The sequence below is a fragment of the Ornithorhynchus anatinus genome, chromosome 9 (assembly GCF_004115215.2).
Source record: "Ornithorhynchus anatinus isolate Pmale09 chromosome 9, mOrnAna1.pri.v4, whole genome shotgun sequence".
Taxonomy (NCBI): Eukaryota; Metazoa; Chordata; class Mammalia; order Monotremata; family Ornithorhynchidae; genus Ornithorhynchus; species Ornithorhynchus anatinus.
Window position 1 is genome coordinate 1303853 of NC_041736.1, and position 27486 is coordinate 1331338.

General features: G+C 51.7%; 1 protein-coding gene across 1 annotated transcript in view; it reads right to left on the minus strand.

Annotated features, from left to right (window-relative positions):
* Window positions 1-27486, minus strand: part of LRP1B (LDL receptor related protein 1B) — a 389846-nt gene that overhangs the window by 102887 nt on the left and 259473 nt on the right. The window contains 11 exon segments of the mRNA XM_029072223.2: window positions 1613-1800; window positions 2996-3136; window positions 3434-3556; window positions 4270-4398; window positions 7645-7764; window positions 9851-9973; window positions 13683-13802; window positions 15029-15157; window positions 17497-17622; window positions 18272-18464; window positions 26740-26944. Of these exon segments, the coding sequence (XP_028928056.2) occupies window positions 1613-1800; window positions 2996-3136; window positions 3434-3556; window positions 4270-4398; window positions 7645-7764; window positions 9851-9973; window positions 13683-13802; window positions 15029-15157; window positions 17497-17622; window positions 18272-18464; window positions 26740-26944 (1597 nt within the window).

Below are 27486 nucleotides of genomic sequence, written 5' to 3' on the forward strand. Positions count from 1 at the left end.
AGTGAGAAATGGGCGACGGAGCGATTTCTGCCAGTCCAACCAAGGAGGTCAGGCGAGCAAGCTATGATTTGGACCCGTTCCACAGGAACCCTCATGTGCCTGGTCCTCCCACAGCATGCAAAGACTGCGTTCAAGCTGATGCCAGGGTCTTGGGCTGGGCCTTCGATCCCGCATTGCGTCAAGTCCAGCCAGGCTGGCGCTGACCCAGAAAGGTTTCCTGGTCCCCTCCTAGTCTTCTCGCCAAAACCCATGCTAAAAACTCACACTCTGCCACAGCTGGGGGGTGGCTACCCTGGCCCTAAGCACAGTGTTGGTCACGAAGTAAGCATGGAATAAACACAGTAACTCATGGAGGGAGTCTTCCTTTATAACCGTTCTTCCCAGCTTTACTCGGGGCAGTGGCTTGACAACAGGGAGAGGAAACACTGAGTCAGTCAGCTGAACTTACTGAAGGCCTCCAGCAGCATTTACTAAGCTCTGGGTAGAGTGGAGTTGAGAGAGTCACGCTCCCTACCCTCAAGGAACTTATGGCCTTTTGATCCTGTGAGTGACAAGAGCCAAGACTTCAACCTGTGGAACAGCTTTCTGGGTCTTTTGACAAAATTCATTTCAGATGTTCCCTCCAATTCCCAATGCCCTCCGGGAGCAGGGTTTCTGGAGAAGGCAACCAGCTTGCCAACCTCTAGGATGCTTCTCGGCTGACCAGACGGGCAGCTGTTACCGATGGTCAGTGTGAGGGGTATGCTAGCAGTGGGGCAAACCCCTCGCCCACAGCACTCCCCTGCCTCCATGGATACTGTAATGGAAGGCAGTAACACGTCCTCTTCAACCCCCAGATCTGGCCCTCTTTCCAAACCTGCCACACCCCTGCCTACAGCATGAGGAAACCCATTCCCCACTCATTTCTCCTTTGGCGGGGGATTGCTCACCCTCAGCAGCAGGGCTGGTCCAACAGTTAGTCACGGGGGGTATTCAGGCTTAATAATAACAATTATAATAGGGGTATCCTGTAGACTAAGCTCACTGTGGGCAGGGATCACATCTACCAACTCTGTTGCACTGTCCTCTCCCAAGTGTTGAGCACAATGTTTGGCATACAGTAAGTACTCAATAAATACTTCTTAAGCACTACTGTATGCCAAGCCCTGTACTAAGAGCTGGAGTAGCTGGAGGAGGTACAGGATAATCAGGTGAAACACAGTCCCTGTCCTACCTGGGTCTCACAGTTTTAAAAGGAGGGAGAGCAGGCATTTCATTCCCATTTTATAAATGAGGAAAAAGAGACCCAAGAAAGCTAACGGACATTCCCAAGGTCACGCAGCAGAGCTGGGATGAGAACCTAGGTCCCGTGACTCCGCTAGACTGTAGGTTCGTCCTCTAGACTGTGAGCTCACTGTGGGCAGGGAATGTATTTGTTATATTGTACTCTCCCAAGTGCTTAGCACAATGCTCTGCACCACTGCACACAGTAAGCGCTCAATAAATCCAGGTCTGTGTTTTTTCCTTCAGACCCTGCTGTTTCTGCCCAGGGAAAGAAGCCCGGAGGGGTGCCAGCCTCCAGATGCCAGCCCTGAGCCCAGCCTGGTGGGCAGGGGACTCTTTTCAGACCAACCTTGTACCCCACGGGGAGGTCCTGGCAATCCTGGGAGCAGCCGCTGGCCTTCTTACTGAGGCACTCGTTGATGTGGCAGTCGCGCTCATCCGAACCATCCCCGCAGTCATCCTCCGCATCGCAGAGGTTCCCGCTGGCAACGCATCTGCCGTTTCGGCACATAAAGAATGACGAGTTGCACGACTGTTCTGGAAGAAGCAAACAGGACAGGCGGGATACATGGAGAGCGGCCTCCGCTTTGCGCCATCTTCTCCCGTGAGGAGGCGCCCGTCGGCCAACCCCGCACCCAACTTGAAGCAAACCGAGACGCGTCGGGCTTCCCGGGTGGAGATGCCCAATGGGTTTCTGGGCACAGAGTGGGCGAGACTGTGTTTGAGGCTCACCTGGCTCACGTTCATCCCCGAGATCCCCAATTGGGGCTCTCCACCTACCTCGGAAACGAGCTGCCCTCTGCAGCTCCCGAGAGGCTAGGGTCTCCCCCAAAGCCATGTCCCCTTTGAGAGCTCACTCCTCATGACACTCTGGGTGATCTGGGAATGCCTGGGAATGCTCAGGGCAGGCCTGCCCCCGGACTCCCAGGCAGCATCTCTGGGGGCTGGTCACTCCCTTCTGACCCCAGGTGGCACGAGCTACTCAGAAATGGAGGATTTCTATCTTACCATCCCAACTGGCTCAAACTTCAGCCATGGCCCTTTCCCCAGGGGAAGGCAGGTTGAGGAGGAGAAGGAGAAGCAGGAGGAGGAGGAGGAGGAGGAGGAGGAAGAGGAGCGAGAGGAAGCAAGGTCTATAGGCAAATGATAGTACAATGCTCTGGGCTAAAAACATGAGAGAAACAAAGGATTCTTGGACTGTAGGATTTCCTCTAGACTGTAAGCTCACTGTGGGCAGGGAACATACCCCCCAACTCTGTTATATGGTACTCTCCCAATCATTTAGTAAGGTGCTGTGCACACAATAAATTCGACTGAATGAATGATCATATTTATTGAGCACTTATGTGCAGAGTACTGTACTAAGCACTTGGGAGAGAACAATACAACAGAATTAGCAGCCACGTTTCCTGAGAAGTTCCGTGCCCAGTCCCGGGTCCCACGACTGGTTTGGGGGACAGGGCAGGACTCTAACCCCGGGTCTCCTGACCACACACTCAAGTCTTTGGGCCAAACTCTGTTTCTCTTCCCCTCGGTCCAAGGTCCCGGCTGTCCTAGGGCCGCCGTTCCGACCCCTTCCCCCGAACAGCCTAGCCCCCGGCACCCACGAGGCGCCGCTGCTCCGGGAGCCGGTCTCTCCCTGCCCAGACTGGGTTGCGTGTCGAGCACGCCTGAGATCCCGGGCCGCCGCCGCCTCGTTCCCCCACTCCCCCACGAAGGAAAATGTCTGAACCTGCACTTTGGCACTTTGTGTTTACAGGGGCTTCGTCGGAGCGGTCTGGGCAGTCAAAGTCACCGTCGCACTGCCACCGGAGACTGAGCAGGCACCGCCCGTCCGCGCAGCGGAATTCCTCGGGGCCACACGGCCGGTAGCCTAGGGGGAGGGTCAACAATCATCCAACCGGCAGGCCCCTTTGAGGGCCACCCCTGGTGCCTGCTCCTTCCGTCCTCCCGCCCGGGCCCGGGAACCCAGAAAAGAACCAACCCCGGGGAGGTCCCCAGTAGCTATCCCGCTAGCCGGGGTGAGGGTTCCGGCCGGGGACCCCGGAGGAGGGGACTCAGCGCCGGCTCGTCCCGGGCCGTGGGCAGTCACTGCGTGATCCCCAACCCCACCCCACCGCCGAGGGTCAGTCCCACCCTGGCCCTGGGAGGGGCAGGTGAGGGTCCATACTGCATTCTGGGGACTCGTCCGAGCCATCCCCACAGTCGTCGTCGCGATCGCACATGAACGCCCGGGGTATGCAGGCTTGGTTCCGGCAGGCGAAGGTGTTCCCGTCGCAGCTGTTGTTGGGGGCTACGAGGAGCAGGGGGTGGGGAGGGTTGGGGGGGAGAGATGCCAATGAGGCAGGCAGCCGTGTAGACCTGGTGATCCATCACAGGCTTGCGGGGGGACATCTACAGAGGGAGTCCTAGCTTGCCATTCTCTGACCGAAGCAAGACCTGTTTCATCGTCAACCATTTCTATGCCTTCTTCACAATGAGTGAGGCTACATGACCTGGTGGACAGAGCGTGGATCTGGGAGTCAGAAGACCTGGCTTCTAGTCCCAACTCTGCCACTGGCTTGCTTTGTGACCTTGGGCAAGATGCTTAATCTCTCTGAGTCTTAGCATCCTCATCTATAAAATGGGGAAAATATTTCTGCAGTCCCGACCTCTCAGAGTAGGTGTGGGATAGGGATCGGGTTGGATCTGTCTTGCATCTACCCTAAGGTTTAGCACGTAGTAAGAGCCTGATTGCCAATATGATTGTCCTTCTATAGATACAATCACCATTCCACTGCTAGGACTCCCATTCGGAAGATACAACTTCCACATTATCCATACTACTGCCATTCAGCTGCCACGATTACCGTCCTGCTGTCACGGCTACCGTCCCGTTCCTACGACTACCGTCCCGCTGCTACGGCTACCATCCGCTGCTACGACTACCATCCCACTGCCAGGACTATCGCCCCGCTGCTGTGCCTGCCATCCCGACGGCAGCTGGGGCTCCGCGGGGCGCCATACCGCAGCCTGCAGTGGACAGCTCGTCGCTGCCGTTGGGACAGTCTCTCTCGCCGTCGCAGAGCCAACCGCGCGGGACGCAGGTGCGGGAGCCGGGGCAGCTGAACATGTCGGCGGCGCAGGTGACGGCTCCTGAAACCAAACGCAGGCGGTGATTGGCGGGAGCGGGAAGTCCATCCACCGGGAGCCGGACGGGAGTGGGACGGGGGAGAAGTAGGAATTCTGGGGTCTGGAGTGAGACGGGACCCCCAGCAGATGGTTTCCCTGCCTCGGCGAGCTCAGAGCTGGGCCTGGGCAGGATCCATCCTAAACAAAAGTACCATGATGATGAGAATGGCTTGTGTTAGTTAATCCCTCTGATGGATTAGAAGCTCTCTGAGGGCAGCATTATGTCTCACTCAATTATAGTCTCTCAAGTGCTTGGTCAGTTAATCCATCAATTCACAGTCATCTATACCCAACAGGAGTCCCATATAGCGCTCTGCCCTCGATAGGTGCCCGTTACAGTGCTCTGCCCTAAAATAGAAGCCCTGGACAGTGCCCTGCCCTTGGTAGGCACTTGATACAAGTGCTCTGCCCTCTGAAAGAGCCCAGGACAGTGTTCTGCACTCAGTAGGCAACCAGACAGAACACCCAGTGTTCTGCAGATGGTAGGAGTTCAGCATAGTACCCTTCAAAGAGTAGGCGATCAGTTAATACCAGTAATTACTGGTGGCAGCAGAAATGGAAGTTTTTCTCCTAACTGCCCTGGCTACTGCTGCTGCTCTACTCCAGCTCAGGTGGGTCTACCCTGCTCTCTTGCACAGTGAGGGAGGGTTGGGGGCTGAGCGGATGGTGGATGATGGGGAGATAAGAAGGGGAGGGTGAGTGTGAGCACGGCTGGGTTTTAGGGGGAACAGAGCCTCAGGCGAAACACTAAGGCCTCCACTCTTGGGGTTCTCGGCAGCAAAAATGCAGCGATCAATCAATTGATCAATCAGTGGTGTTGACTGAGCGCTTACTGCATGCAGAGCACCGTACTACGCGTTACGGCAACGGGGGTCTTGAGTTCTTTCTTGGATAGGAAATACATTTTGCTACGAGCGCTTAATTGGTGCTTTCTCACTGGCTGGGGAAGAGAGGTGAGCTTACCGCAGTGATTATTTTTATATTGTTCCTCGCTACTGTGTCTCTTTCCTGGTGTGTGAGATCCACTTCACAGAAGACATTAAAAGGTGTTTTACATTTTCATCACAATAGCCAGGATTCCAGCTTTAGTTTGGGGGCAAGTTTTGGATTGCTTAGGGCTGGGACCATCAGTGAGTTGAGTTGCTCAAAGGAAGGCGATCCCTCTGTTCCCGTCCAGCTCTCTTTCCTTGTTTCTGCCCTCAAACGGCACTGCCCCGTGGGCTGAGGGGAAGGTCCCAGTCCTCCAGAGAATAGCCCAGCAGGCCTCTGGCCAATGGTTCATCCTCGAGAACCTTTACCCTCCTCGCCTGCCAAGGCTGGGAAATCCAGCTGTGGCAGTCTGCCTGGTTTTTACCGAGGTTTTGGGCACTTATAAAACTGACAGAGTTTGGCGTGCTCAAGGTTATTTTGTTTTTTTTTACTGGTTCGATAGATTACCCAGAGGACCAGGGAGCCGCCACCTGGGCACAGTGCTCAGTGAGGCTTGGAAGAGACACACGTGGGGCTTTAGGCTCAACGAAGCCACGAGTTCGGGCCCGGTCCCTGGGCTCTGTGCCATCGGCTTGGGACAGTTTGACTACCGGGCTCTGGGGATGGGGTGGAGATTGCACAGAGAGATTGTGGTTTGGGAAGGAGAAGTGAAAGGAATTGGGGATTGGCCAGAGGATGTAATGCTCACCTAGATTGGACCCACCTTTCACTCACCCAACCCTGGACTGTCTTGCTGACAGGGACACCGGGGAGTTTGGAGGAACTGTGTGTTGGTCGCCCTCCTGCACACCCACCGTCATGGCTAGGGACACACCATTCAAAACCCCAAACCTCTCCCCTTACAATCACCTAGTCCCACCAGTGACCCAGCACTGGTCATTTGACAACCCTGATTCACCCCTCTCCATCCCTGACTCTTCCGCAAAGGGATTCAGTCCGGGCCATCTGACGCTCCTTACTCTCCTCCTACTTTTCCCCAATATGCTCCATTATTGGTGAAGCAGTGTGGCTTAGTGGAAAGAGCCCAGGCTTGGGAGTTAGAGGATGTGGGTTCTAATCCCGGCTCTGCCACTTGTCTGCTGTGTGATTTTAGGCAAGCCACTTAACTTCTCTGTACCTCAGTTACCTCATCTGTAAAATGGGGATTAACACCATGAGCCCCTTGTGGGACAACCTGATTGCCTTGTATCTACCCCAGCACTTAGAAGAGTGCTCGGCACACAGTAAGTGCTTAACAGATACCATAATTAGTATTACTGGGTCTGCCCCACCTTCCACCCAGCCCTGAACTCCACCTCCAATAGGGGCACTGAGATGCTTGGAAAAACTGGGTGCTACTGGCCCACTTGGACTCCTTTAGGAACAGACCACTAAGCAGCATGGCTTAGTGGATAGAGCAGGGAACTAGGAGTCAGAAGGACTTGGGTTCTAATACCGGCTCTGCCACACATCTGTGAGTGACCTTGGGCTAGTCACTTCACTTCTCTGGGCCTCGGTTCCCTCACCTGTAAAATGGGAATTAAGAGCGTGAGCCCCATGGGAGACCGGGACTGTGACCAACCTGATTAATTAGTATCTACCCCAACGCTTAGAACAGTGCTCGGCACATAGTAAGCTCTTCACAAGTACCATAATTGTTATTATTGAGAAGCAGTGTGGCTCAGTGGAAAGAGCCCAGACTTGGGAGCCAGAGGTCATGGGTTCGAATGTTGGCTCTGCCACTTGTCAGCTGTGTGACTGTGGGCAAGTCACTTCACTTCTCTGGGCCTCATTTACCTCATCTGTAAAATGGGGATTAAGACTGTGAGCCTCCCGTGGGACAACCTGATTACCCGGTATCTCCCCCAGAGCTTAGAACAGTGCTCTGCACATAGTAAGCGCTTAGCAAATACCACCATTATTATTATTATTTTGTAATCCTGATGTTTCCCCTAGGACCTCCTCGGGACCCATCACCTCTGACTTTTTCCAAATCCTGCTCAGAACCGTCGCCTCCATGACTTCTGGTGAAAGTCAGCCAAAGTGATGGGAGGCGGGAGATGGGCAGGGGAACCAAGTGAAGGAAGCAAAGTGATTCGTGCCTGGGCCGCAGTCACCAACCATCTGGTCCTGGCTCCCCAGAACAGGACTGATGTTCAGAAGAGACCTGGCGACTCTGCGAAGGGCAGAGATGTAGGGGTCCCTCAACACTTCCTGCCGGCCCCACCCTGCCACACTCACCGCAGATGTCATCGCTCTCGTCCAAGCCGTCCCCACAGTCCTCCTCCCCGTCACACAGCCACTGCTTAGAGATGCACTTCTGGTCGGAACAGGCCAGTTGGTTCCAGGAACAGGAGGAATCTGGGGGGAGACAGCAAAGCGAGCAGCTTGTCATTACAGTCGAGCGTCTTTTTTTCCGGCATTTGTTTAGCGCTTACTATGTGCCAGGCACTGTACAAAGTGTTGGGGTTGATACGAGTTTATCAGGTTGGACACAGTCCCTGTACCGCATGGGGCTCACAGTCTTAATCTCCATCATACAGATGAGGTAATTCAATTCAATTGTATTTACTGAGCGCTTACGTTTGCAGAGCACTTGGAAAGTATAATTTGGCAATGGATAGAGATAATCCCCATCCAACAATGGGCTCAGAGTCTAGAAGAGGTCCAGGGAAGTTAAGTGACTTGTCCAAGGCCACATGGCAAACAAGTGGTGGAGCCGTGATGTGGGTCTTCCTGAACATCCCCTGGTTTAGGGGGGTGGTGCTGCAGCAGAAGCTGATCCCCCCACCTTTTCTCCAAGGAGCCGTCCCGCTAGAGATGATGGAAGTCTTTTGGAGCCCAGCCTGAGTTCGCCGAAAAGGGACCGTCTCTTTTAAATCCAATAGTCCCTGAATAGAAAATGCCTGCTTTGCATTCATCATCTCCTACGTGCGGCTGGGCTAACACCAGGACAGAGTATGGCTGATTGGAACATACCCACATGTGACAGAGGAGACAGCTATGCACAGGTGTGTCTGGTGTCAGAGAAGATGGTAGTGTACACATGTGGTGTCAGAGGAGACGGTTGTGCACACATGTGTGATGCCATAGAAGATGGTGGCTCACGTGTGCGGTGTCAGAAGAGGTGGCTGCACACATATTTGTGGCGCCAGAAGAGATGGCAGTGCAGACGTGTGGGGTGTCGGCGGAGACGGTGTGCACACGTGTGTCATCTCAGAGGAGATGATTGTGCATATGTGTGTCATGTCAGAGGAGATGATTCTGCACATGTGTGAAGTTTCAGAGGAAACAGTTGTGCACACATGTGCAATGTCAGAGGAAATGACTGTGCACATATATGTGTGTGTGTGTGATTTTAGAGGAAACAATTAGGCACGTGTCTGTGGTGGTAGAGGAAACTGTCATGCACATGTATGCGATATGGGTCTAGGCATGCAAACCATGACATGAGTTTTCCATAAAGCAGGTTCCCTGAGGGTTTCCATAAAGTGGTCCTTGGAAGGTAGGGTTGGTAGGGGCGGGGTGAGGAGGGAGGTCACTAGTAATCCCGCCACTTCACTGGGGGCAGCGACTGAGTGGGGTTGGAAAAAATGCAGAACACAAGGGAAGCCCAGGAGGGCTGCATGGACATGGCCTTCTTCCTGTTGTCCTGGCCACCAGATCCCCTTCCCGAGAAAGACAAGACCATTCTGGGGAAAACAGTGTAGTGAATAACACCCAGCTTCCACCAAGGTGGCCCACAAGGCTTTGGAACAGCAGCAACAGAGAGGGATTTAGAACTTTAAAACTATCACTTGGGTAACTCTCCTCAGACAGAATGATACAATTGCAAATGACTCTGGGCCCCAACTCCTTGATGGACCCCGTCAACAGAGAGGAGTTTGGCCCGGGTGAGGGTCTCATGCCAAGCCACACCACAGGGCACTGCGCTTACGCATCTAAACTCTGACCCCCAGTTTTTCACCGAAACAAGACACCTGCCTCACTGGACAGCTTCATTTCAAAGCAGTCTGAATCCTCATAATCTACTTTTTAAAGCCTCCCGTTCGCCTGGTGGAGATCCCGGCTGTAATAGTAAGATAGACGGCATCTTAATCAAACAGACTCTATCTCCACATTTCATCATGACATTTACTTTGGGGAAAGTTTGACATTTCCGTGGAAATCCATTTTTAATCATGTTCTACTCTGTCGGCGGCCCTCGGCCCATTTTCTTTGTGCTAAAAACAATCGGAGAGCACTGAGTGTGGGCTTTTGTTTCTGTAGAAAATGTTGCATTACTCTGCCCAGAAGTCACAAAGACTATCGATATGAACCATTCAATGCTAAATGTTCGGCTGCCGACTGCGGATACTCTGGAACTCGCCCGCCGTGCTAAAACCCCCCCAAATCTCCGAGCACCGAGGAAGGCAAGAGCCAGGGACATATTAGAAAAGCAACTCACCACAGTGGACTTCATCAACCCCGTCTTCACAGTCTTTCTGCCCGTCACATAACCAGGCGTTCAAAATGCATCTCCCACTAGGACAACCAAAATAATTGTCTTCACATTTGTGTTTGTTTCGAACTGTGATAAAATATAGAATACAACGTCAATGGTGTCATTCAAAGCCACCAGATCTCCTGGCAGATAAAATTAAAAAGGGGGTGCGATGGTTTCTGCAGTATTCCCTAAAAGGTGTGATTTCACAGAATGTTGGAATCAGTGCTGTAACGCATTCTGGTTTAAGATCACCTGGAGACTGGACCAAATCTCAGAATGGTCTTATAAAAGATACGAGAAGCCGTACTTTTAAAGTGCCCGGCCAGTCTAGAATAGTGAAGTTCTTCCATAATTTCACTAAAATTGAATTAATAACTAACGAGCCCAGCTCCCCCATTATCCTGAAGGCCTATAACGTTTGCAGAACCTACGTGTTGCCTTTCCTGGGTCGGTCCACCCAGTCCGAGACTCTGTCTCCAACATTGGCACCAGGATATTTGGAAGAAGTGTGTTCTGGTTGCCCTCCTGGTTGACATGGACCATGCAACATGAATCTCTTCATCATGGATTTATCCAAACTCCTCATGAAACTGCTGTTGTTTTTGACCTCATCACTCCCTGGAGGAATTAATTCCATCTGTTTATCACCCACTGGGGGAAGATGCATTTCCTTTGGTTGGTTTGGCACACGCCATCCTCAATCCTCCCTGCATGTTTCCTGTTCCTGAGGGACTCGGGGACCCACAATTCCCTGTTTGCTCAGGTAACACACTTCACAACTTGATAAACTTGAATCTTTTCTTCTCTTGGCCTTCAGTTTTCCAGCCCGAGAAGACCTAATATTTTTCACCCTGTCCTCAGTCAGAAACCGTTCCATCTCCTGATCATCTGGGTTGCCCTCCTTGCTCCGTTCTCCAGCTCCATCTTCTCCTTTCTAGGATGTGGCAGCTGTGTTGTCGTCACTCCTCACGATGTGATGACCAGTGCGTGATTTTAGTTGGGAGCAGAACTGGGCCAGCAGCTTTCCTTGCTCCCCGCTTCCTCCCCATCCCTACGCATGCCAGGGACACGAGGCCGGCAGAGGGAGATGTGGTGGTGAGCTGAGACTAGCCCATCCTGGACCCGAGCCATTCCAAAGAGTTGCAATTCTGGGCCCTTCAAAATTGGGAAGAACTGAGCTAAACATCCCAGTTGTTTTGGATGCTACTTCCTTGGGAGACAGAAAAAGATGCTTTTTTTGGTGTAATTCTTTGGAAAAAGCAAAGGAAAAATATTCCTCCATGTAAACCAACCAGGACAACTGAGAATGACTAAAACATTTTTTCTAAGGAGTATTCTAGGAGTGCTAGAGAATGACTAACTGAAACATCAGGGATATTAATATATATGCTTCAGATAAAAGGGAACTTTTCAGTTGGAATAACCCAGGGAAGAAACATCATGCCTAGGTCGCAAGGTCCTACACACCTAACCGAGGCATCTGCAACCACCCTCTTTCTGCCCCGAAGTGGAGACGGTTCCAGGCTTAAAGCCAGGCTGGAGTCGACAGCACTCTTTGACAGTAAGACTCAACATCGGAACACTGTCAGATCAACTGAGAAGCAGCATAGTCCAGTGGAAAGAACCTGGGTCTTGGAGTTAGAGGACCTGGGTTCTAATGCTGGCCCGGCCACTGTCCTGATGTGTGACCTCAGGTAAGTCATTTAACTTGTCTGTGCCTAAGCTTCCTCCTCTGAAAATGGGGATTCAATGCCTCTTCTTTCTCCTCTTTGGACTGTGAGGCCCATGTGGGAAAGGGACTGTGTCCCACCTGATTATCTTGAAACTACTTCAACACTTAGCACAGTGCTTGGCACACAATAAGTACATAACAAATAATTCAATGGTGACAATAGTTATTATTAATATTGTGAACCAGTTCGGCCCGGTCTCCTGTTCCACGGAGGTTCTGGAAGTCCATGCTGACAAAGAAATCTCACGCTGGAGGATGTACCCCACACTGGAGGAGAAGCAGCAAGGCTCAGTGGAAAGAGCATAGGCTTGGGAGTCAGAGGATGTGGGTTCTAATGCCAGCTCCGTCACTTATCTGCTGTGACCTTGGGCAAGTCACTTAACTTCTCTGTGCCCCAGTTACCTCATCTGTAAAATGGGGATTAAAAGTGTGAGTCCCATGTGGAACAACCTCATTACCATGTGGCTACCCCAGCACTTAGAACAGTGCTCGTCACGTGGTAAGCGCTTAACAAATACCAAAGCTACTATTATTATTATTTCCACTCCTTGAGGAGGCCTCAGTGTCGCTGATTGGTGACTTTGCCAGTGGGGAGGGACGGAGCCATCTTGCCCATACGTCGTTGTGCCCTGCGGGTGTTTCAACTGTGCCCCATCCCCATGGCCCAATCCAGTTCAGGAAATATCCTCTGCCACTGGCCCGGTCAGCCTGGGAATCCTGCAGATATTCCGATCGAAATCTGCCACCGGAGTGGGAAGAGCAGTGTGGGCAGCCTGGTCCCCAAGTGGACGTACACCCAATCCCCATCCACCTATGTTTTTAAATGGTATTTGTTAAGCGCTAATTGCGTACCAGACAACGTACTGAGTACTGGAGTGGATGCAAGTTAATCAGGTTGGACAAAGCCCATGTCCTATGTGGGGCTCACAATCTTAATCTCCATTTTATAGATGAGGTAATTGAGGCACAGAGAAGTGGTGTGACTTCCCCAAGGTCACACAGCAGACGAGTGGCTGAGACGGGATTAGAACCCAGGCCCTCCTGACTTCCTTCTGACTCCCAGACCTATGCTCCAGTCACTAGACCACACTTCTCACATTTGCAGTCTGGTCTGCAATCTCAGAGTCCCCCACCCTCTAGTTCCAGAGACCGCCTGCCCCTGGTTGATCCAGGGGACTGAGGACTCTCTACTTTGCCTACGGCCATTAACCATCAGGACGGGCCTAGAATTCCTAAGAGTTTTAGTCCACAAGACGATGGATCCAATTGTCGGAGAATGTGAAACCCTCAGAAGCCATTTTACAGTGCTGAGCCTTAGGGACAGAATGATTCCTTTCCGGCGAACCGATGAATGAGATATAGCGGGTGGTAGCCCTCTGGAAGGTTTTCCCTTGGAAAGATGTGGAGGTTCCAGAGGGACTGCTTGGATCCATTGACGGATAGGAGAGGAGGAGTCACAGATGGAGTGGGAAGAGTTGGGGGAGTCCATTGGTCTGTTCTGAACCAGGAGGGTGGGGGTCCAGAAGGGTGACTGGCACACGGTTCCTGTTGTCCTGGTGGCAATGTCGGAGACTAAGTCCTGGGCTGGGTGAGCCTTGGGTTTGGCCTGGGAATGATGGCGTTTGGGTCTTGGGCTGGGTTTGCGGCAAAAACTCTAATTTTACTCCAGCTGTTTCCCCCAGCTCAAGGAAGCTTAGAGGTTACTCTCCTGGACTATCCATGCTTGCGGCACATTCTTTTTTTCATACTGTCCATTTTACATCCAACCAAGGCAACCAAAATGTCCTCAGTGTTCCTTCCTTGCCCATTGCCGGGCAGGTGTTGCCTCACATGTTTTCTGGCTTTTACTGAAGTTCACGCTACTATCTACCCTTGGGTGCCCTGTTGGAGCCTTATACATGACCATATGCCCAAATCTTCCTTCTCACCCACAGAGCCTCGCCAAGTCCTCCCCCTTCTCACCCATTCTCTTGGACAATCCCTCGGCCACCCTCCCTGTCTTCCTCCCCTCCTGTGGCTTCACCGGCCCCATTCCGACCTCCACCCCCGCTGGTCACTCACCCCTGCAGTCCACCTCGTCGGAGTTGTCCCCACAGTCGTCTGTCCCGTCACACAGCCGGCTACTTGGCACACAGCGCCGGTTGGAGCAGAGCTGGAAGCCTTTCTGGCAGCTCCGGTTTTCTGTAGAATGGGCAGATGTACGCGCGTGACCCTGGGTTGCCCCTTGACGGTCAGTCACGTGGCCCTTCCCCGTGGGGGGGAAAGAGGACCACCTGTGAGTTCTTCCCGCTCCTTCCATGACTCTTCCCTACCACCTGGGGTTCTCCTGTCCCCAACTCTGCCTCCCAGTCTCTCCATTTCAGCACTGGATTCCCAGGTGGCTCCACAATAACAACGCCTCTCTGGGCCGCTGGGACATTTCCCTCCCTAACATCTCTCACAGGTGAAAAATTCAGGGGTTTCGGTGTTAGAGGAGCAGATGTCAATTCTCATTTCACTTTCTAGATGAGAAAGTGTGGGCCAATGGAGTGAGTGCAGGGCTGGGTGCTGGGAGACTGCAAAGGGGAAGAGCAGAATATTCATTAAGGCTCCCCAGTCACCACCATTCTTCACAGTCATGATGGTAACACCGGGTCAGCATGACTTCTGTGGCCAAACACGGTTACCGCTGATCACCCTCGCTGGGAAGCGAAGTGGAGCGAGCGATCTCCCAGGAGGCAGCGGACTGGATGGACTGGGCAAACAGGATGGCCAGGATGGCAAGAGCGAGGCACGGAAGTCACACCAAAGGAGAATGCAGGGGAGCAGCAGGTGACCATAAGCAATTGGAAAACGCCTGCATTTTTCTTCCAATACTGATCTGCCCAGGAGTCCAAATGGTGTCACTAAAAAAACCAAAACCAAAACCTTCAACCGACAGGGCATTTTCCTTTCCCCAGATGTTTTCATGTCGGTCATCCCAGTGGGAGGCTGGGAGAGGCAGGGATGGAAAATCATCCTCATCTTGTAGATGAGAAAATTAAGGCCCAAAGAAGCTGAGTTACCCAAGGTCACCCAGCTGGCCAAGGACAGAGTCTCCCAACTCCCAGACCCCAGTCCTTTCCACCAGGCCACACAACTTGAGCACCATCAATCTGCACCAGCTCGACGTGTCTGTTTTCAGAGACTTCTCAGGTGCTGCCGGTGCAGATGGAGCCATTTGGAAGAGGAACGCCTCCCGGCCACAAGGCATCTATCTGCGAGGAGCATGGCCTGGAGTCAGAGGTGGAGGTCCTGGAGCGTCAGTTTCCTCCACCCTCCATGAGGAGCCCCGGAGGGGAGGCGGGCGCGGAGGGCTGCCGTCCAGGAGAGGGGCTGAACCTGCCTGCCCGTTGCGGGGCTGAGGCAGTAGCGATTCAGACACTCACCACAGAACAGTGGCCTCTCGTCTGACCGGTCCGCACACTGTGCCGTGCCATCGCAGGTCAGCCAGTAGTCAATGCAGGTGCCGTCGCCACATTCGAACTCAGTGTCCGTGTTACAGGAGGAATTTGGAGCTGAAACAGGAAGCAGAGACGTTCGTGGCCACCTGCCCCATTGGAGTCTTTTTTTCATTTGTTTTATTATTTTTCTGTTGTTGTTGGCAGTGGTTTTTTCTAAAATAGTATTTATTAAGTGTTTACTATGTGCCAGGCACTGTACTAAGCACTGGGGTGGGTATAAGAAACTCAGGTTGGACACAGTCCCTGTCACAGGTGGGGCTCACAGCCTTAATCCCCACTTTCATAGATGAGGTAACAGACACAGAGAAGTGAAGTGACTTCCCCAAGGTCTCAGCAGGCAAGTGGTTGAGCCAGGATTACAACTCAAGTCCTTCTAACGTGCCCATGCCCATGCTCTATCCACCAGGCAACAGTGCTTCAGGCTATACGCTTATTATGTGCTTACTATATGCCATGCACTCTACTAAGCTCTGGGGAAGATACAAGCTAATCAGGTTGGACACAGACCATGTCCCACATGGGGCTCACAGACTTAATTCCTGATTTGCAGAAGAGGTAAAAGTTAAGTGTGTGATGGAGCCGGGATTAGAACCCAGGTCCTCTGACTCCCAAGCCCGTGCTCTTTCATTCATTCATTTAATCGTATCTATTGAGCACTTACTGTGTGCACAGCACTGTACTAAGCACTTGGAATGTACAATTTGGCAACAGATAGAGACACCACGCCTTGCCAAATATCAATCGGCATGTGTGGTTGCACCAGAGAGCATGAAGAAGTTGTCGCTGGTGCTCTTCGGCTCTGGACAAATTCACCCGTTTCCCGTCATACCATGGCTTAGCTGCTGCTCTCATCCTCCTGAGCCCCAGAAACCGTCTTTGTCCCACATGTCCCACCCCACCTCTCCTGCCCCGTCGGCAATGCCCACTGACGTGATGAGACGCTGTGGCATCTTCATTCTCTTCAACTGTCCTGGGCACGATCATTTGTCTTAGCCTGCAATTTTCTCTCACCCTCTCCTCTCATTCTAGGTTATTTGATTTTAGCTAATTAAGTTTGCTAATCAAGATTCAGCAAGGGATCTTGCAGACACAATTACAGTTCGTCCTGAGATGGGCCTGCCCACAGGTTTGTCCACACAACGGTTGCCCCCTGCTTGGCTGTCAGAAAGTCCAGCCACTAAGGCGATCGGCCTGGGCCTTCTCAGTCCCTGCAAGTGATCAACACGGCCCCTCGGTCCAGGTCAAGGGGACTCTGACTCTCGTGATGGGATTTCTCCTCGAGGTGCCTGGGTCAGCAGCAGCGGGGAGGGATTCTTTTTTTTTTCAATGGTATTTGTTAAGCACTTACTATGTGCCAGGGAAGTACTAAGCATTGGGGTAGATACAAACTAATCAGGCTGGACACAGTCCATGTCCGACATGGGGCTCACAATATTAATCCCCATTTTCCAGATGAGGTGATCGTGGCACAGAAAAGTGATTTGCCCAAGGCAAAAGAGACCTTGTGTGGCAGAGCTGGGCTTTGAACCCAGATTCTCTTACTCCCAGGCCCAGGTTCTTTCCACTAGGACACACTGCTTCTCAGTTTCTGCTTTAGACTCTCTTTACTTGGATTTATCGAACACCGACTGTGGGCAGTGGGTTATAATTGGCACCTACTGTTCGCACAGCACTGGACTGAGTTTCCGCTTAATACGGAGCACTGGACTGGCTCCTCTAAAGGGCAGGGTTTCATACTGAGTGCCCACTGCCTGCAGACCATGGTAATGAGCTCCTGCTGTAAGGATAGCAGGACCTTTTACTATTAAAAGAGCACTAAACTGGGTTCCTTCTGTGGGCAGAGCACGGTACTGGGCACGGCATGCTGTATTGAATGCCTACGGGTGGGTGCAGTGTGCAGTACTGGATGCAGGGCACTTTACTGGGTGCCTACTTTGTGCAGAGCACGATGATAAGTACCTACTCTGGGTGCAGGCCACTGACCTGGGCACCTAGTGTGTGCATAATGCAGTACTGGACATCTGCTGTGTGCAGAGTTCTGTGCTGGGCACTTACTATGTAATGATGATGATATTTAAGCGCTTACTATGTGCCAAGAACTGTTCTAAGTGCTGGGGTAGATAAAAAGTAACCAGGTTGTCCCACGTGGGCCTCGCAGTCTTAATCCCCATTTTACAGATGAAGGAACTGAGGCACAGAGAAGTTAAGCGACTTGCCCAAAGTCACAGAGCTGACAAGTGGCAGAGGCAGGACTAGAACCCACGACCTCTGACTCCCAAGCCTGTGCTCTTTCCACTAAGCCACACTGCTTCTCTACACGCTCCATGCCCCATCGTTTAACGTTCCCCCCACCCCCCCGGGACCCCATCCACCCTTAGGGTCCCCTTACTTACTCACACATCTGTTGTCATCGAGCAGGATTCGATCGGCCCTGCAGGAGCAATTGACCCTCCCGTCAGCAGTCACGAGGCACAGGTCATGGCAGCCTCCGTTCAGTACAGAACAGGGTGAGAGTTCACCTGAAATTATTGAATGGAAAGGCTGTGCTGGAACTGCGGGAGTGAGGGACTGGCCCTCCAGGCTCAAGGCCATGGGCGCTACTCCAGAAAGCAGGGCTGGACCCCGGGTCAGGTCCCTAGAGGGTTGGCACAATCCACTCCCACCCCACATCGCCTCTCCCATGTGCCTCCTGTTCATTCCCTCTGCCCTTCTTGCCCCTCTTCCGGTCTTCTCAAGGTCCGGCCCTCCCAGCCAATCACTGCTTGGGGACTGGATGAAGAAAAACACGGTCAACATGGCAACCCCACATCCCCAGTCCGCACTAAGAAATCCATAAACCAAAGTCATCCAGTGTCTGCTCCTCACTGCTGGCCGGGCTCCCCAGGACCAGGTGGAGGGCGCTTGGATGTTCATCGAGACATAGACCGTTTCAGAGACTGACAGCAGAGGAGCTTTTAAAAGCGGGACTGACTCTCGTTGGGCCGGGACTGCCAGAGCCTCCGTAGGCCTGCCTGAAGGTGGGATCGTGGCTTCCCTGGGGGGGGGTCAGGTGCTGGATGTCCATTTAGGGGGCACTGGGTGCCACAGTGGGGAGTACAGGAAGATTGGGGGGCCCGGGTTCCAGCCATGGGATTGGCAGGGAAGGGGGACTGGTTGCCCATGACCTACAGCTGTTGGTGTCGTTGGCCACGGCGACGATGCCCAGGGGCTGGTGGGGGATGTCGGCGCGCAGGACGCGGGTGTCTCCTCCCGTGTACTTGTTGGAACGCAGGATGGCACGCCGCACCCAGTCCGACCAGAAGATGTAGTTGCCTGAGACCGCCAGGCTGAGGAAGGTGCCCGGCCCCGACTTGACAATGACCTGGAACACAAGAGGCGGAGTTCGCTGAGGTGGGCACTCTCTCCACCCTGGCCCGCCTGCCCACCCTCACCCTGGGGCTGGCAGAGACTCGGGTCAGTGGGACCCAAGGCAGGACAAGTTGCCCTTTGGCTACCCTGCTGAGTTCCCCTTGTGGGGAGAAGGTTTCAATCAGTCGATCAATGGTATTTACTGAGTGCTTACTATATTCAGAGCTCTGAACTGAAGGCTTAGGAGAGTAAAGTATAATAGGGTTCGTAGACACGGTCCCTGCCCACACAAGTTTACAAGTCTAGAGGGGGAGACAGACGTTAATAGAAGTCAATAAATTACAGATATGTACATAAGTACTGTGGGGCTGAGAGGGGGTGAATAAACGGTGCAAATTCAAGTGCAAGGGGAAGGAAGGCAGAAGGGAGTGGGAGAAGAGGAAATGAGGGATTAGTCGGGGAAGGCCTCTTGGAGGAGATATGCTTTTAGTAAGGCTTTTAAGGTGGGGAGAGCGATCATCTGTCGGATATGAAGAGGGAGGGCATGCCAGGCAAGAAGCAGGACCTGGACGAGAGGTTGAGGGCGAGACAGACAACATCAAAATGGAAAGAGATAGAGAGGGAGCTTCATTGGAGGAGGAGGAGCGATGGGCAGTTGGGGAGGCAGCAGAGAGGAAGAAGGCTAGTGCTTAATATATAATAGGTGCTTAAAAATACCGCAGTTATTACTATTAATGCTAATAATTATTATTACTAAGCCCTTGGGAGACCACATTAGAAAAACGAAGATATGGTCCAGGCATTTAAGGAGCTTAAAGTCCAGCGGGCGAGACAGTCAGAAACAGAGAGTGGTAGAAGGAGGAACAGAGATAAACTGGTAGTCGTACAAGTGTGTATCAGGATGCGAGAGCTGAAAAGGCAACTGAACATACCAGTGAATATGCCTGTCAACATCAGCCCTGAGCATAGCCTTAAAGTGAAAAAAACCCACCCAAAAACCAAGTGAGAGGATGCATCATCATCATCATCACTTCCACCATCACTGTCTTCGCTCTTAGTGTCACCGTGGTGGATCATCACGACCATTGTCACTATCATTGCCACGATCACCATCATCACCTCCACCATCACCGTGGTCACCATCATCACCATGGTCACTGTCCCTCAGTCATCATCACAATAATAATAATAATAATTATGATACTCGTTAAGTACTTACTATGTACCAAGCGCTGTTCTTGGGTAGATACAAGGTAATCAGGTTGTCTCATGTGGGGCTCATGGTTTTAATCCCTGTTTACAGATGAGGTACCTGAGGACCAGAGAAGTGAAGCAGCTTGCCCAAGGTCACACAGCATACCAATGACGGTGCTGGGATTAGAACCCAAGTCCTCTGACTTCCAAGCCCATTCTCTGGTCATTAAGCCACGGATCATCAGTCAGTCAACCATCCGTACATACGGAGCATTTACGGTGTGCAGAGCAATGTGATTCTGGAACTCAGAAAGTTACGGGTTCTAATCCAGGTTCTGCCACTTGTCTGTTGGGTGACCTTGGGCAAGTCACTTCACTTCCCTGTGCCTCAATTATCTCATCTGTAAAATGAGAATTGAGACTCTGAGCCCCATGTGGGACAGGGACTGCATCCAACCCAATTTACTCGTATCTAACCCAGCGCTTAGTAGAATGCCTGGCACCTAGTAAGTGCTTAACAAATACCATCGTCATTATTACTACAATATAATAGAGTTGTGAGATGTGATCTCTGCCCACTAAAGAGCTCACAGCAAGTCTACAGGGGAGTTTACAGTCATGACCATCATCTTCCCAATCACTGTCTAGGGACACTGATTAACCATCTGCTTCACTCAAGGTTTGGGACTAGTTTCTGTCCTCAAGGAACTCGTAATCTAATTTTGAACAGACACGGACGGAGAGAGATGGACCAGACCTTTCTCACTGCAGGAGGTAACGAGCGGAGCGGCCTGCATGCAGAGTTCTATATGATCACCAATTGTGGGCAGGGAACATGTCTACAACACGGTTATACTCTACTCTTCCAAGGGCTTAGTATAGCGCTCTGCACCCATTAAGCACTCAATAAATTTGATTAGATTGATTGATCCCAATAGGATCATGAGGGCTTGCTTATGAGGTGCAAGCCCTGTGCTTCATTATTCCAACAACAAAGTACAGTCATCTGCACCAGAACATCCTCAGAGAACCCCAGGGGATATTGTTGATGGTCCAGAATGGAACCACTGCCTCTTTAACCTGCCTCAGGAAACAAGCTCAGAGTGATGGGCCAATGGGAAACTAATTAATAACAAATAAGGTACCATTTTTGCTCTGTCAAGGCACCACCGTTCTCTGATCTCTTTCGGTACGTGGTTAATAGAGAGGGATCTGGAGAAGACAGGGAGATCAAAGGAGAGCCAGGGGAAGAGCAGCCAGAGTTTATTAACACATGTACATCTTAAGCTTCCCACAGATACGTGTGCAATCTTCCAAAGAGAGAGCTTGTCAGACAGAAGGAATATCACCGGGAGAGCTGAACCAGAGCGCCTTTGACACCTGATACATTTCAGGGCCCGGAAAGTAGAGGCGAGGAGCTATTGAGGGGTGAGGGATGACATGCATTTGTCCTCTGTCCTGTCCGGGTTGCGCATGACCAGTGAAAGATCGTTTTTATTTCATGATCCAGCTGAGAGCTTCCACATGGGGAGGCTCAGCCTTGGTGATTCAAAGGGAGGCTATATGAGACTGAATAAACTAAAGTCTCAGGCCGACATACATCAGCACACTATTCCTCCTCAAAAGAGCATACATGAAACTAAATGGGGAAGGGTTTTGGGCATACATTTTAGGGCAAACACATCCATGAAACCTACATAGCAGTTGGGAGGGAGATGGGCAGGCGGAAGGTACGGACAGACCGGGAGCGGTGTGGATAGAAGGGACTGAGAAGGCAAGCTGTGTTCCGGTGGAGACTGTAGAGTGGGAAGGGGGCCGTAGTTTCCTCCCGGTGGCTACAGACACTGGCTCCCTGCCTGATCTCAGTCCTGCTTCAAGGACTCAGACTTGAGGAAGGCAACGGTGAGGGAAGAAGAAGATGGGGATTTCAGGACAGGCAGAGAATGTGAAAAAAGCCACTGGAGGGAGAGAGGGGAGATGGAAGATAAGAAAGAGGAGATGGGGTTAAGGGGCTTGGAGGAGGGGGAGCAGGGAAAGGAGAGGGTGCACAGAGGAGAGAACAGAGAAAGGGATCATGTCTACCAACACCACTGTACTATAGTCTCCCAAACGGTTGGTATATTTCTTGGCCTTTTTTTAATCAGAAATATCGAAAAAGGAACATCTGTTTGGAGCAGTCTAGTGAGCACTAAAAATGGACCGACAAACTTGAATTGTCCAGATAATTTTCTAGCGGAGACCAAATTTCTGTATTACCAAAACAGGATGTTCAGCCTGGCCTTGGTCTGCTGAAACTTTATTAACATTTGACAGAGATCCATTAAAAAAATCAACTCTAAGTGGCACTTTAAAGCGTGATTCATTGTAGGCTTTCACAGCATTGCGGAATAATTGGCAAAGCACACACTAACCACGGCATATTCTTTATTTCAGATCCCAGGCTTACAAACAGGGTGATGATACAGAAGGTTAATTGTGTGCTGTGCTCAGCTGAACTGGAGTCAATACCAGAAGAGAAGAAATACATACATATTGCTATGCAAGTTGATAAATTACGCTTTTAAAGTGCCATTTACAATGTGTCTTTTGTAGGCGGGGAATGGACTCATCAACTGTTACATCGTACTCTCTCAAGCACTTAGTACAGTTCTCTGCACACAGTAAGGGCTCAGTAAATACCACTGATTAATTGGTACATACATCAAAAACCATTCCAGTTGAATATTGCCCAACTATTTTATGCCTGTCTCTTCCCTTAGATTGTAAGCTCCTTGAGCGCATGGACTGTCTTCTTCCAAATGTATTACACTGTACTCTTCCAAGTGCTCAGCTCGGTGCTCTGACCACAAGAGGCAATCAGCAAGCAGGGGCTTGGATCTCTGTGGGGCAAAAGCTGGAAGAGGGCTTATATTCTAGTCCCAGCTCCGCCAATTGTCTGCTGTGTGACCTTGGGAAAATCACTTAACTTCTCTGTGCCTCGGTTGCCTCATCTATAAAGTGGGAATTAAGAATGTGAGCTCCATGTGGGGCATAGATTGTGTCCAATATGATGATCCTGTATATAACCCGGCGCTTAGTACAGTGCCTGGCACACAGTTAAAACTAATGAATACCATTTTAAAATAAAAGACTTCTCAAGGGGCCATCCTACCAGCCTGCCCTTCCACCCTGCCCTGCCCAGCCGCTTTGCCACTCCACCTCCCTCAGCCTCAGCTCGATTCCAACCAGCTAAAGTCATGTTGGGTGAACCACGAATGAGAATCTAAAACCATATCTGTAGGCTGGCATTCTATTGGCTTTCTGATCCTAAGATCTGCATCACTAACAATAATGATAATAATTATAATTGTGGTATTTGTTAAGTGCTTACTATGTGTCAGGCATTGTACTAAGCACTGGGGTGTATACAAGCAACTTGGGTTGGACACAGTCCCTGTCACACGTGGGGCTCACAATCTCAATCCCCATTTTACAGATGAGATAACTGAGGCACAGAGAAGTGAAGTGACTTGACTAGGGTCATACAGCGGACAAGTGGTGGGGCTGGCATTAGAACCCAGGACCTTCTGACTCCCAAGCCTGTACTCTATCCACTATGCCATGCTGCTTTTCTGGAGCAGCTACCTAGGCTGTCTTGACCATTACCCGTGCCCAGAAGACTCCCCATGTGAGTGGGACTTTCAAAAGAGAAGTCATTCTTCCCTTTGAGAGGATAATATCCATAATGATAATGGTAATAATGACAATATTATTGTCATCAAAATACCAAGAAGGGAGAGTGGCCTAGGGGAGAGTCAGAAGACTGGTCTTCTTGTCCCAGTTATGCCTTTTTCTTGCCGAGTAACATTGGGCAAATCAATTAGCCTCTCCAGACCTAAGTTTCTCATCTGTGGAATAGGAATAAGGAAGATGGTGAGCCACGTGTGGGCAGGGAATGTTTCCAGACTGCTAAACTCTTTTTAACCCCAACCCTTAGCACACACTAAGTGTTGACTGAATACCATTATCATTACTGTCATTACTATTATTAATACCTTGAAATTGCCTCATGCTTCCATTTATCCACATCATTCCTGGGATTATTATTCCCATTGTACAGATGAGGAAACTGAGAACCCAGGGAAGATAAGTGACTTGTCCAAGGTCACCCTGCAGACCAGTGGAAAAGCTGAGATTCTGGACTCCAACTCCCAGAAACACTCTGTCTCTACTACTAGTAGTAGTAGTTGTGAAGGTATTTTCTGAACGTCTACTGTGTGTAATGCACTGACTGTACTAAGCCTCGGGGAAAGCACAACAGAAGCACAAGACAAGGGACATATGGGAAGCAGCACGGCCTAGTGGACAGAGCACAGGCCTGGGAGTTAGAAGGTCCTGGGTTCTAATACCGGCTCCACCACTTATCTCCTGTGGCACCTTGCTCAAGTCACTTCATTTCTCTGTGCCTTGGTTACCTCATCTGCAAAATAGGTATTAAGACTGTGAGCCTAGTGGGACAGGGACTGTGTCCAACCTGCTTAGCATGCATCTACCCCAGCGCTTAGTACAGTGCCTGGTATATAGCACGTACTTAAATTCCATTAAAAAAAAAAAACACCACGATCTCTGCCCTCAAGAAGCTTCCCCTCCAATGAAGGAGACAGACCCAGAAATATTCCCGAGCAGTGAGAAAATTAGGATAACATTGGTGGCAAGTTTGGTGGCAAGTTATCTTAGCACACATACCGGAGCCAAGCCTGGGCCTCCCACGAGGAGGAGAGGCTGCTCAGTGGCCACCTCACTTCAGGGTCTCAGCAAGCCACCTTAGAGGCCCTGGGGTTTGACAGCAGCCACTCTGTCCGGCTGCAGGAGGAATCGCAAACCTGGGGCCTGAGACAGCAGACCACTTATCCTCTGCCCCTGCCCAGGGGGTCCTGCCTATTCTGAATCTGTATGGACCCCACAGAGAGCTGACCGGCAGAGCATATGCTGGAGATGCCTGATTCTCACTCTGAGAGTTGTCCCTGCCACATTGCCCCCTCCCACAGCACAGATGGACTCCGGGACCAGTGACACTGCCTTAGAGTCTGAACCCTCATGCCATGCCCTGGAACCCCAGGCTGGACCCCTGGTCTAGTTTGCCGAAGTCGCCTTTCTGCCCACTATCAGGCCTTGGGACCAGGTGCCGGATACCAGCGACATATGGCCCCTTCCCCCTCCTGCCGGCCCCCGTCCTCCCCTGCCTGAAATCCTTTCATGGAACCCGGAGAAGAAGCCTGTTCAGTCGGAGAGATCAGCCCCTGCGGGGAACTGATGGATGCTTGCTGGAGCCCTCCTCCCGATGAAAGCAGCTGCACGGTGCTCACGCCCACCCGCCTGCCGGCAGCAGCCGCCTGGTGCAGCCTCGATGCCCACAGCCCCCGCCCCTCCAGCGGGGAACCCGCCCTGGCTCAGATCGCCCGAGAGGAAAGCATAGATCTCCCAGGCGTCCCACCAGGAGCAGCTCAGCAGATCCGAACTGGGGGATGGCGGGGGGCGGGAGGGGGGTCAGGGCCAGCCCGGACTCCACTCTGACTGGTGCTGGTTCACTCCCCATAGCTCTCTCCGGCAGTGCTGGGATCCCAGCTGTCATCGTTGGACCTGCCCTAGAGTTCTCCCCAAATGCAGCCATGCCCAGCCCTTCAGGACATCAGCATAGCGACCTGCCTCCTGGCAAACTCAGATCGGCGGGCCCGGGGGTTCCTGCAAGGTGGGTGAGGGACTGGAGTCACCTACTCTTTTCTGGAACTTCTGGGACCGAAAGAGAGTCCAGCCCACATGCCTAGCCCAGTAGACTGAACTGTGTCTACACCACAGGGATTCTGGGAGGGAATGAGGAGTCGGTTTAGTGCGTAGATCACAAGCCTGGGAGTCAGAAGGACCTGTATTCTAATGCCGGCTCCACCAAGTGTCTGCTGTGTGACCTTGGGCAAGTCACTTAACTTCTCTGAGCCTCAGTTACCTCATCTGTTAACACGGAAATTAAGAGTGTGAGCCCCATGTTGGGATACAGACTGTGACTCGTACCTACCCTTGTGCTGAGAACAGGGCTTGGCACATAGAAAGCACTTAAGTACCATAATAATTATTATTAATTATTAGGGAATGCTTTCAATCTAGGTAGGAATCACCAGGAAATCAGATTGAACTTAGCTTGACTGTCTGCTCTGTGACCTTGGGCAAGTCAATTCACTTCTCTGGAATAGAATCCATAACCTTCTGAATCTCAGTCCCATGCTCCATCCACTATGATTCCCTTCCTATAGTGAGGCTCATGTCACCATGTCACCAGATGCTTAGTACATTGCTCTCCACACACTGAGTGCTCAATCAAATCCACTGATTTGACCGATGGATGGATGAAATTGGAGAAACAGATTTTCTCCTCCTCTGCCTCCCACTCCCTAACTGTTCTCTCGGAAAACAGTTCTCTCCCTTCTATTCTCCATTTACATCTATTCTCTCGGAAAACTCATTTGCTCCCATAGCAGTCAATATCATTGATTGATTGATTTTCCCAGGATAATAACCCCTTCAATCAGGATGATGATAATGGACAGAAACCATTGACCCTTTCTAGGCTGTAAGCACATCCTGAGTAGGGAATGTGTCTGCTAATTGTTATACTGTACTCTCCCAAGCTCTCAGGACAGTGCTCTGCACAGAGTAAGTGCTCAATAAATGTGACTGAATGAATAAATGAGTAAATGAACCTCACTTCCCTAGAATCTGGGTCCAATTCCACGAGAGCAAAGGGAGGGAATTCTCCTTCCCCCCTCGACCTCCCCGGATGTATCCCAAGAAGTTGGTGGCTCCCGGTGTGAGCTTCTGGGCAGGTCAGTCAGTCAGTCATTCAGTCAGTCAGTTGTATTTATTAAGCACTTACTGTGCGCAGACTGCTTAGGAGAGTACAATAGGACAATATAACAGATACGTTCCCAGGCCAACGAGCTTACTACCTAGATATGCTAGGCCCCTGTTGCCAGCCTGCCCCCACCTAGCTAATGGCCACGACCGTCCTCCCGCCCGCAGTCTCCGTGACCCACCCGCTGGCGAGCCGCCACCTCCGTACTCACGTATCGCTGCGATCCGTCGTATTCGCACCGCTCGATCTTGCCCAGGCTGCCGTCGGCAAAGTACAGCTTCTCCGCCCGGTGGTCAACCGTCAGCCCGTTTGGGGTGAGGATGTCCGTGCCGACAACCACCTGGGCACTGCTCCCGGCCAGTGAGGAGCGCATGACGCTCGGGTGCTGCTCATTCCAGTTGGTCCAGAACATCAGGCTGGAATCCACAATGAGGGTGGGATGGAAAACCGGGACCGGGTGAGCTTTATCTATCGGCCGATACAGCAGCCTCTCCATCCGCCCTCCGTCTGCCAACCCCACTGCATTGCACTGCAGTGAGATTCTCTGGAGAGCTGTCTTGCATGGGAGTCTGGGCAGGCAGGGGGTCAGGACCAGGTGGCCGGAGAGGGGTGATTAGGGCAGGTGGGTTGTGCCCGTAGTCCCCGAGGTTCAGCAGGGAGTGCCTGCTGGCATATGCATGGGGTCTGTCATATCGCCACCCTGCGAGGGGCCGTCAGTCAGTGAGAGAGCACAGGAGGGGATAAGCACAGCTTCCTCAGCCCCCAGAGACATTCTTTCCTCCGCCCAAGCCACTGACGAGTTGGCTGGGTGGAGGGTCAGTGGACCACAGCCATCTGCTCTCTGCCTTTTGCTCTCCCGAGGATGGGGATTAACCTTGGCCAGCAGGAAGATCCCCCGGTCCAACTGCGGGGGAGTCCGGCCAGACTGCCCACGCCCATTCTGAATTACAAGGGCACC